The 12,198-nt window shown below is 34.4% G+C and overlaps 1 protein-coding gene across 2 annotated transcripts in view; it reads right to left on the bottom strand.

The window, feature by feature from the left end:
- Positions 1-12,198, bottom strand: part of SCFD1 (sec1 family domain containing 1) — a 100,095-nt gene that overhangs the window by 25,784 nt on the left and 62,113 nt on the right. For both annotated transcript variants that reach the window (XM_044765436.2, XM_014857499.3), the window contains exons 16-19: positions 8,978-9,048; positions 6,881-6,960; positions 3,082-3,144; positions 1,278-1,353 (exon numbers count right to left, since the gene is read on the bottom strand). In XM_044765436.2, the coding sequence (XP_044621371.1) occupies positions 1,278-1,353; positions 3,082-3,144; positions 6,881-6,960; positions 8,978-9,048 (290 nt within the window). The remainder of the gene's footprint in view (positions 1-1,277; positions 1,354-3,081; positions 3,145-6,880; positions 6,961-8,977; positions 9,049-12,198) is intronic.

The raw sequence follows: 12,198 nt of genomic DNA, 5'->3' as shown, positions 1-12,198 counted from the left end.
TTAAGAGGAATGATGAAGCTAAAAAGTGTTCCCAAGCCCTTAAGAAATAACGCAATCTGGAATGATCTGCAGGAAAGTTAGGAAGTAATCAGCCTTTTAATTAAATAAAGCAAATTAAAATTTTTCACTGTTCTTTATTAACACTTCATGGTTTTTATAATAAAATGTTACTCACTTATTCAAATAAAGAATTGAATACCTACTTTATGCAAAGTGCTATGGAAAATTCAAAGATAGGGGAAAAATTTCTTGTTCTCAAGGAACTTACCATCAAGAAGTAAAACATAAAGAATGTCAACACAAAATATCACAGGTAAACATTATAAGAAAGGTGAAGAGTGTGGGGGTAGTTCAGAGAAAGACAAGATCTAGTTTTTTTCTGCAAACAAGTAAACATTTAATATTCAGATCTAAATGACTGATAATTAACTCCATCTCTTCTTAATTTGGCCTTTAAATCCTTCTCATTACAAATTGAAGCATTTATGTGTGAAATATTATGTTTCATATTTGCCTTAAAATATCCCAGTAAAAATAAATAAAATAAAAGATATAAGTGGGGAAGATGAAACAAGAAGGGCAGGTGGTTGAGTACTGAAGTTGGTGAACGGTTCAGGAGAGTTTGATACACTAATGTATATTTGAAAATTTCCATAACAAAAAGTAATAAACAAATCTTGTTTCAAAAGAAACCAAATCAATTAATGATGACTCTCTGAAGCAAGCTATCTATATACTAGAACACAGAAAAACAACAATCATTAAAAAATGTTCTATGTGTAAAACTAAGACTCATTATTCCACAATGAAGTGTGAAATCAAGCTAGTTTCATTACCCCAAAATATAAATCCTACTTAAAATATTTTATTTATTCTACTTTACACAGGCTTTTAGACTATTAATGTTGTTAGCTTATTAATATCCTCAATATATGTTAAAACAAATGATATGCATTTATATAACAGTTCATTATTTTAAACAGGTTAAGTTCATTTTCTTCAATTAATGTACTTTCACAAACCTGTAAAGAAGTTAAAGGAAAATCAAAATTTCAATAAAGTCCAATATGCAAATAAAAAAAGCATAAAATTACAGAGCTCTGAACTATACATGTAAAAATACTCTCATATCCTTAAATATACCAGTAAAGGACCCCTTGATTTTATTCCTCATATTTATAACTTGAATACATCTAGAAGTTGCTCTAGCTGAGGAATCAATCTGTCAACATTTATGTTCCAAAGTTACTGGCATGTTTTCTAACAAGCGTACTTACTTGCTGTTTCAATACCAGGTTCTTCACTCCTTCCATCACAAATTGTGATCCTGTATTCATGACTCGTGATAAAAGACTAGGGGTGAAAGAAAAGGATCACACTAAGTATAAAGTCTCTCTCCTATTGTTACAGATAAACTGTCTGATTACACACCACATGCTGATGCTAACTATGCCTAACACCTGTGTTTTCATTAAACACAAGTGACTTGAGAATTTCTGCTTCCATGGAGATCACAGCTGCAATTTTATTTAAAAATAAAAGAGTAATAAAATATTCTGGCTAGTCAATAATTATTAATAAAATGTAAAAATAAAGAGCTGCTCTCAAAATAAACATTTTAATTAATTAGCCTTAGCTATAGTTTTTAGGCAAATTATAATTTGAAGAGAATTCCTTGCTTTTCTGATTGCCTTAATGCTAAAACAATAAAATTAAAGATAGTAATTTAGATAATTTGCTTGAGGAGTTCAAAATATACTAACATATTGAAAATGTATAAGCCCATAAGTATGATGAGTAGGCCAAAAGTTCCTATGTTCTCCACAGCACAGCAGCCAGTTCCAGTGCTGCACTGTGTACTCTCTCCTCACCGTACATAAAACGTATCACACAAAAATGTGAAGTACAACACACCTAGTGAATTCTACCTCACCTCTGAAGAATGTTTATTGTCTGAATTTTTAACAACAAATATACCACCAAGAAATGACTTGCCATAATGGGTTTATATTTGTGGTTCACATAGGCTCTCACATGGAATCAAAGGATGCTATGTGCGACAGAATGGCAGTCCTGCATTGTGCTATCAGAAGACTAGGCAGAGCCTTCAAATCCTCCAAGATTTTCTTACAACATGTTTTATTAAAATCCTCAACTACAAAATCCATAAGAAATCTAACACACTTTTAATATTCAATATTTTAAGACATGAAACTGGAGAGTCTATTTTATTAAATACATGAGAGTAATTTTCCAAAAATATTTTCCTTTTCCCTATCCTGTCCTCACTCCCCTCTGAAATGAAGAGATGGACAAGACGGGAATCCTTTCTTTAACAGAAACAAGAGAAAGTAATCTCTTTTGGAATGGATAGTTCTGAGGCAATTCCCTGGCCCCAGGTAACTCTGAGGGAGCGGGCTAACCTGCACAGCACTGTCTGAAGGTGGGGCCAACTGGATTCATCTTGCCAGGCACTTACAAGGTCCTGCCTTAGGCCCAAATGTTTTTGTTTTTTGGAGATTGTTTCAGTAAAACTAGCAGCTTGGGGTGGGGCTAGGATAAACCTGTTTTCCCCTGGGCTTCATGCTTTTGTTCTAAGCTCTAAAAAATAAGCTAGAATTTTGAAACTAGTATGGTATGGAAAAGAGTAGTTAGAATTATCTTGTTCAGTTCCTTTGGAAATCACACTCTAGGATTCTCTGGAGTCAGAAGTCATACCTAGCCCTGGGGAATTCCTCCCTATCAGTTAGCAGTACGCCTAGGTCTGTCCGGAAGCTACGTCTTGAGCATCTAGCTTCAAGTCTATATTAGTCATCAACATTGATATAAAAATAGCTTTAACTTTCATGTATCTTCCGAAAATGAAAAACAATGCTTTAAGAATGAGGAAGTATACAAAACCACACCATGTAAAATATACTAACTTACATTCTAAAATGAGAATTTAAACTAAGGAAGCCAAAGGCATGTTGACATATATTACAGTGAAAACATTCCGCAGTGTCACACATTTGTTCTTAAGGCATGAAACATGGTCTAGAGTACCAGACTTATTCAATCAGAATTATTAAAAATATTTACCCCATTGATTTAGTCGTACTATTGCCATAGCTGGCAGGAGCTGAGGCCATCTTAGCAAAAGCCCTATAAAATAAAATAAATAAGAAAGTTATATTTAAAAGCTGATTATTAGAACTAACATTCAGTATCATGTCATTAAAATATCTATTGACTATAACTTTTACTATGCAGATATTTTCTGAAAAGAAATAATTTTTCAACTAATACAATTCAATGTTTCAGTACAATTAAATAAACAGTGATTATATAATTTGTAACCACGTAAAATAATGTCCAAGAACAGTACAAATAGTACCGAAACACTGAGATTCTTTAAAAAACACAAAAGCATTATTTGTCCAAACTTCACAGTTTTTCTTCTTTTCATTTTTTTTATATCTGATCATTAGCATGAAAGAGAGACTTGCTGCCTTAAAAGAACAATCATGTACTGATAAGTTGAGTCTCTATGAGTCTCCAGATTCCATACTCCTTTGTTCCCAGACACATGCCTTTGCTCATGCTGTCCTTTGGGGGTATAAACTCACTGCCTTCTCCAATAAAAACTGTAGATTTCCTTTTAAGACTTGGCTCAAAACCACTTTCTTCATTAACACTATTCTAACGCTCCTACTCAGTGATTCTTCCTTTTAGTTATCTATAACACACACTTTCATACTTAATTGCATATAGCCATTTATTTTCAAATCTTTCTAAATGTCCATATTCTCTTTAACTAAACCATAGAATTCTTGACGGCTGGGCAAAAAGATGGCACTTAGATGTGTTTTTGAAAATATTTTCCTTCTGGGAATATGTTCACTGTAGAGAATCCAGAAAACAGAATGCTCCCAGAAGAAGCCTAATACTTTGAGATAATCACTGTTAGGATTTTGGTATATATTTTTCTAATCTTTGGACATATGCATATATACCATATACAGTTTAAAAACAAAATTAGCATCATATTGTACATAGTATTCTGTAACATTTTAATAGCATACCATACATGTTTTTATGTGAATCAACGTTCTTTTATAACGATTCTTATTTCAAATGCTTTTGTAAATGATAAGAAAAAAAAGTCTACCTAAATACAAGAAAACCTTATGAGAGTAAAAAAAGAATGGGAATCACTAAGATGAGGTAGTTGTAATGCTAAAGATATTCTATTTCAATGACAAAATCTGCTGATAATACCATTAGACAAATCCCAAACAGAAAAATCACAATCTCATTCAGAAAGGGGGATGTAAGAAACTGTTTCGAGAGTAGACTGAAATGTATGCCTTTAACAAAATTTTTCACAGAAAGTAGTATATCTAAATAATAAAGAAGGATCAAACAATTAATAGTTCATTTATATGGCTGAATATTATGCAAACACTAAATACTATCATTGGAGACTATTTAAGACAATGAAAAACCGGCGTGATAAAAGTTACTGGAAAACAAGTATCTATAATACAAACTAGTATCTATAATACAAAAAACCTAGTATTTATAACACAAAACTGTATCTATAATAATGATTTCCCAGTTAAAAAAAATATGCAATATGCATATAAAAGGATATACACTAATGTTTAATGGTAGAATCTTTTTTTTTAAAGATTTTATTTTTCCTTTTTTCTCCCCAAAGCCCCCCAGTACATAGTTGTGTATTTTGAGTTGTGGGTCCTTCTAGTTGTGGCATGTGGGACGCTGCCTCAGCATGGCTTGATGAGTAGTGCCAGGTCCGTGCCCAGTATTCGAACTGGCGCAACCCTGGGCTGCCGCAGCAGAGCTCAAGAACTTAACCACTCGGCCATGGGGCCGGCCCCTAATGGCAGAATCTTGATGGTTAGATTACACAGGTGAATTTTTACTTTCTTTATACCTTTCTGAGTTTTCTAAACTTTTCTTCAGTAAACTGGTCTAACCCTTATAATTAGAAAGAAAAATGCTACCAATTAGAAATTATACATTTTGTAACCCTGTAAAATGATCTTCAAAACTGCCTTTCTTCGTATAACACCAAATGTTTAAGGAGTTCCAAATAAGTCATAATGTAAAACACAATGACATATGCCACACAGTCAAATGTGTAAGTGTATATAGTATAAAAATTGGAAAAGACAGTTTTCAGTTTACCTTATTAGACCAAGGTTTGTTGTTAAATTTTGTATTACAAGAACAGTCAAATAAAAGGAATTTGAAACAACAAACAAAAGTATGGATAATAAAAAGTACTCATAAACTCACAACCCAGAGATAAGCACTGTTAATTTGGTATATTTCTCTTGCTATGCATATTTTTTGATACGGGTGAGATCAGAAAGCATATTCAATCTCATAGTCTTAAAAAAAGTAACTATTTTAAGAAATATTTTGAAGGTACTGCAGAAAATTTGGAAAATAAAGAAAAGCACTCAAAAGGAAAAAATTCTACCACTTGGAGTTACCTATTATTAGCCTTTAGATGTATGTCATCTCAGCTATGCAATTATATGTATATATGTGTACATACACACACACACAGACACACGGATGATGGATAAAGGAACAGATAATAGGGATCATACTGTAAGAAATGTCATCTGAGTTTTGGCTCAAATGTCACCTACCCAGAGGCTTTCCCTGATCTCAACAAATTTAGCTATCACTTCCAACTAATTAAGATCTTATCACTTAGTTTTATTTTCTTTATATCACTCAATATGGTTTAACATTATTCTGTTCTTTTGTTTGACTTATTGTTCCCTCAACACAAGTGTACACTCAGTGAGTGCGGCAGCCTTCCACAGCATGTTCACTACTGTATTCCCAAAGTCTATTAGAGTCCCTGGGCAGAGACAAAGGGAATATTTATCAAACGAGTCAATGAATGGCATTGTAAACTAGTTTCTCACTTTACAACATAACACGGACATTTCCCAATGTCATTAAATAAGTCTTCTACAACACGATTTTTAATAACTCAATTGTATTTTCTCATGGAAATGCCATAATTCACTTATCAATCTTACTGCTGGATATTTAGATTGGTTATCAAATTTCATTATTACAATTGCTTCTAAGATTTTACAACTCCAATTACTTGTTTGGGATAAATTCTTAAGAGAAGTACTAGGTCAGAGCTATTTTTTTTTTTTTGAGGATGATTAGCCCTGAGCTAACATCTGCTGCCAATCCTCCTCTTTTTGCTGAGGAAGACTGGCCCTGAGCTAACATCCGTGCCCATATTCCTCCACTTTATATGTGGGATGCCTACCACGGCATGGCTTGCCAAGCGGTGCCACATCTGAACCTGGGATCCGAACTGGTGAACCCCAGGCCACAGAAGTGGAACGTGCGCACTTAACCACTGCGGCACCGGGCTGGCCCCTCAGAGCTATTTTTTAAAAAACCTTTTTATACCATCCAGCAAAATTATGACAATTTATGTCTAATCATAGAGTATAAATGCATGAATTAATTTTCCTGGATCCTTGGCACAATATTTTCTAAATCTTTGCATTATGTTGACCTGCATTTCTCTCATTACTAGGGAAATTAAAATTTTCATTTAATGTTTTTGAGACATTTGACCCAAAACATTTCAATTTTTGACTTTCTCATCTTACCAATGAAGAAAATATAAACCTAAGAAAGAAAGGCATTGCTATTTTATGTAATTTTAAGTTGGGGAAGGGGTGGGCCAGATAAGGAAATATTTATACCACTGAATAAAAAAACACTAAGGTACTGTTCAATATTCTTAGTAACATTTCCATTTTCTTGGGAACTTGACTTCCATTATACTTTCTTAAATGATAAGAACTGAAGAAAAAGAACTTACTTCCACTGTTTGATATATTGTAAAGGATTAAGATTGCATCCTGCATCAGTTAAAGCTTTTTTGTATTGCTCCAAATCAGCCTGAAATAAGAAAATACAATATGACAAAAAATTTAACTCTCATAAGAGAGACCATTTTGTTTGTTATTTGATTAATCAAAAAGTTAGACCAAAGGCACGAGTTTAAATTCTAGGCCCCTAACTAAAGTCAAGTTGTATCTTAAGAGGGCACCCAAATGAACATGTAAGATGAAAATCACATATAATAAAAATTCCCTTTGACAGGCCCCCATATCACCTATGAAGTACAGCATTTTGTCATCCTTCAGTAAGTCCAACAGAGTCAGTTTTTCTTCCACTGTTGAAACAGATTGCTTTTCCTTGGGATAAGCATTAAATCAAAGACTTGGCTTGACCAAGAATATTTCAAAACCAGAAACACAAGGGGAATGACACTGAGAGAGACTGCAGATTCAGGTTTTCCCATCTCATATTCACTCTAGACGTCCACATTCATTAACTGAATGGCAAGTGTCCTACACTTTTCAAATCACTGTTTTCTCTTTCACGCTCTTTTTAGTTCCTGATGAGGAAGTCTAGTTGAATTTGTGTAAGTTAAAGGAGCTTATCATCATAGTGACACCACTCCAACAGTTGTACAAGAGAAAAACTTTTAAGCTCACCATCAACCAAAGACATTCACTACCTTGCATTTTTGGGACTATTAATCTGACATTAGCGGTCACAACTGCTTCAAGCCTCTTAATGATCACTTAAACTTGAGAAAAGACATAATCCTTCCCCAAAATAAACAAAAATAAAATATCAAATTGAGTTTTAAATTGATCAACTTGAGTTTTAAAATCATATATTCTTAAGAAAACATTGTAAATAGGCTATTAGAATCCCAAAAGACAGAAGTACACCCCCGTTAATGAGAGAGAGATTTCTAAAAAGAAAACTATACTTTCTTACTGAATTGAAATACAAGTCAAGTGATGCATTCCTAGGACAAAGTAGAATTGCCCTTCAAATATTGTATTTAGTTTGCTATTTTAACATGCCTAAGATTTTTGACAAAAAGAAGCCTTACAATCCACCAGACATTAAAAAATAATTGCTACCAGCAAAACAAAGGAGTTTACAAAAGCCCTATCATCCTAGATGTCATCTCTGAAGTTCTTATGCTTGCTTGTTGCTTATCCAGTAAAATTATCCTGAGTTAACAATAGAGTTAACAGGTCCTTAACCAAGCAACAAGACTGAGACCAAAATCACTGCTTTCCTTCACAGTAAGTCAATTACCTATACACAGTTAAAAAAACTTATTTCCTCAAAAGCGACTGATGGCTCATTACAGAAAAAGGACACAACAAAATTACCCACAACCCACTCTTCCAGTGAGGAAAAAATCTTCTAGAAAGGAAAATGTGTCATTTTCCAATCATTCTTAGAAATTTATTCTGATATAAACATAGCTATTTTATTTCAATACAAAGTATTTCAACTTTATTTTTACATGAATCATATGATGGATGTGAATCTGAAGTTTAATCTCATTAAATTATAATAGTTACATAACTTTTTGGAACTCTGGGTATCTTCCTCCAGGTGACTCCTCTATATTATATAATGGACAATAGTTTTAAAAGAATTGCAAAATATTACAAAATTTTCACTTTAGGTTGAAGATAAATTCCTTGGAAGGCAAATAAGTATTAGTGGCTATAGCTTAAAGAAATGGAACTTCTAAGATCATCACATCTTGAGAAATGGTAAGACTAACCTTTCAAAAAGCATAGCAAACTTGGTTAAGTTAGTTTAGAATAGTTAGTTCCTAGAAATAAGAATTTTGGCCACTTGAATTCAGTCATATTCTAACAACTTAAAAGTGGTCAGACATTTCATGAGTGGATAGTTCTCTTGGTGACAATAAATACTAGCATAAAACTCAGCAGTAAATAGAACCAGCCTTAACAAACTGTTTTTCTTTTAAAAACAGGAATGAAGTAGTTATTTGGCCATAGTGATTTTTACTTCTATTTTGAAACAAACAAGTATACCCCCTCCCCCCAATAACTGAATACAGAGGGCGTACCTCAGAAGGTGCTTGCTGTGCGCTTATATAATAGATAAGAAACAGCCTCATTTTATCTTCTGGAGTTCCTGCTACATAGGGGGAAATAGATTTAAATCTTAGACTTTCATAATTCTGGTTGTTATGTATTATTGTCAACACGATAAATTCAAGGCACATACACACGTGACAAGACGAAATATGGTTCTTGATTCTACTGATTTAAGGCTATAGGCACTACATTACAACCACAGATATGGAAAAAGATTAAATGCTGTGGGATTAAAGGGATGGGATATAGAAGTCTCTCCATTCTATCTTCGAAACTGTCTATAATATTGAGATTTACCTTTCAGATATAAACTCAAAAGCACAGAAAGGTACAGGTAGTGTAGTCATATAATTCTAAACCAGGATACTTTTGAGATGGAAACATGATGCTAGTAATGGTTATGTAAGGACAACTGGTGTAAAAATGGGACTGCCGTGGGAAACCAGTTGGATGGTCACTCTATGTACTAGGTTATGAAACCTTGTTGGCTAAAATCATCCAGCTGAGCCTACGGTCATGCTTCTGAAATCAGGGCCAATAAATATACATTTCTCCTCTTTCAGAAATGTATATGAAGATTTGGGAAAACCATACATTTATATTAACATAAACACTGTTGTATTATGCAGTAGAATATACCTGCCTGAAATTTTAAGATAAAACACAGATTTCAGAGAAATTTCCTGCTTGCAATGGGTGCTTTGAGCTACCACTCCTATTAGCCAAAGCCCAAGACTGTCCACAAAAACTCATTTATTCTCCCCTCTGCTATTGTGTGTACTTTGGTGCAAAGTGATAAAGCAATAGTCATGAGTAACTCAGTTTTACTACTCAACAAATAACAACATGTACTAACTCAGAATTGTTATACTTTATTATAGAATAAAAACTAGGATAATTTTTCCAAAACATGACTGATGAACCATCGATTTTTTCATAAGCTTTAGAATCCAGACATCCATTGTCAAATTATTCTTATTTCCTAAATGTGTCAAAGAATGGTAATAAAGATCAATGATAGGTTCTCCTAAGTTCTCATGCTTACAATAAATACTGTATTTTGGGCATTTTGAACTAGGTTATGAGATTCAGGGTCTTGTTTAAATCCTAGGAGAAAGCTGATACTTTTGTTTTAGCAGTGTTCAGGCCAAAGTTCCTACCAGCCTTCTGTGGGTTGTGGTTCCACTGTGGATTCTATTTTCAAAACCTTTTGCACTGCTACTGGGATCTGTCCCACTGTCCAGTGGCCAATATGGGAATGGAGAGGTCATCTAGCCCTTCACCTCTCAGTCTTTGGAATGCTGTTTAGGATCAGATTCACGCATGCGCAGCTCAGAGGTGAGCCCAGGAATTCATAAACAACTTTATGTGGTTGCTTTCCTGAGCTCCTTCCTTCTGCAGTCTCTGTGGTACTTTCCAGTTTTCTTGGCCTTCCCTTTTTGGTGCTCCAGCCAGAAAACTTTGGCTTTAGTTATCCTGCTCCATTGTGCATTTCCTGCCACTATGACTAAGCAGCTGGAGGACAAAGAGAAAAAGAGGAATGGGGCTTGCCGTAGGCTCTTGGGACCATGGCTCCTAAGATATGAGAGAAAGGCTCCTCTCCGTCAGTTTTAATGGCCTGTGGGTCCCTGCTGTTGCTTTTAATATCCTTAGCAAGTAGCATAGCCTTTTTTAATAAAAGGCACTTAGTCTGCTGGAAGAAGGAACAGTTTCCACTCTTCTTCAAGGAGAAATATATTTTATAATTGCTACAAGTTAATAAAGGCCCGAAAACCTCTGCTAAGACTTTAAAGAGTCTTAGGATGGTAAGGCTTGGACAGCATCCTGATGCTTATAATGACTCATCACAGGGGAACCAAATGGAAATTGTAAAAACGTATCCTTTACAACTGTGAGTACTCTAGAGCCAGTAGCTACAGCCTGAATCCTCTTGTCATCATAAACTTCTACTGTAACTGCTCTCTATTTTAAAGTCAGAGATTCCTCACTGAGGAAAGTTGTAAGTACAATTCAGAGAGCTTCTTTTCTCCCTGAACAATTTGGGAGTAAGACGTTGACCTGCTGTCCTATCACTCCCAAATGTCAAAGACATTCTCCAATATAACAACCTCAATATAACAACTATCAAAATCAGGAAATTAGCATCCATACATTACTACCATCTAATCCTCAGATGCCATTTCAAGTTTGATAGATTGTCTCTATAATATCCTTTTGGGAAAAGGATTAAATTCAGAATCATGTGTTGTATATAGTTGTCACACCTTACATACAGTTTTCTTCTGTATGAACAGTTCCTCAGTCCTTCCTTGACTTCCATGGCCTTGATGAAGATCACAAGCTAGTTTTTTTGGTAGACTGGCTCACAATTAAGTTGTATCTGATATCTCCTCATAATTATATTCAGGTTATACATCTTTGGCAGGAATATCACAAAAGTGATACTGTATTCTTTGTATTGCACCCCCCTGGGTGGTGCAGTATTTCAACATGTCTCATTACTAATGATGTTTCACTGCAATTACCCAATAAGAGATCTGTTAGGCTTCTCCATTGTAAAGTGTTTTTCCCCCATTGTAATTAATAAGTATTTTGTAGGGAGGTACTTTGAGACGGTGTAAATATGCTGTAAAATTTCAATTTATTCATTTATTATATCTGTATGGATTCATGGCTTCCTATTTCGTCCAGTGGGTTATAATCTGTCATTATCATTATTTATTTTGATGCTCATATTGTCAGGATCTGGCTACTGAGGGCCTCTTCAAGCTGACTTCTGGGTCCTTTTGACATGTCTCATCACGTTTTGAGTACTTTCCTTGCTTTCAGACACAACAAAATGTTCCAGGCTTATTTTGTACTTTCTCTTTCTACCTCAGCCCTGGAATCAACCACTCCTGCAATGTGTCCTAGTGGAAAATATTTATAAGCTAAAATCTTTACCGTTGGGTTAGTGTCACTCCTAGACCTGCTTGGTTGGCAGGGCTAAGGAACACATATATATGTGAACATAAACACACACTCCTATATTTATTTCTCTAGCTGACAAATACACAGTGAAAATACTAAGTCCACACCAACATCTCCAATTACAATCCAATATTACAGGGTTCATTCTACTTTTCTCCGTTTCCATGTTTATAACTTCCTTCTCTGACAAGAGGAAATTTGGCTCCCTTTATATTTCTGA

Source organism: Equus asinus, chromosome 2 (genome assembly GCF_041296235.1).
Source record: "Equus asinus isolate D_3611 breed Donkey chromosome 2, EquAss-T2T_v2, whole genome shotgun sequence".
Classification (NCBI taxonomy): domain Eukaryota; kingdom Metazoa; phylum Chordata; class Mammalia; order Perissodactyla; family Equidae; genus Equus; species Equus asinus.
This window is presented reverse-complemented; position numbering and strand designations above follow the sequence as displayed.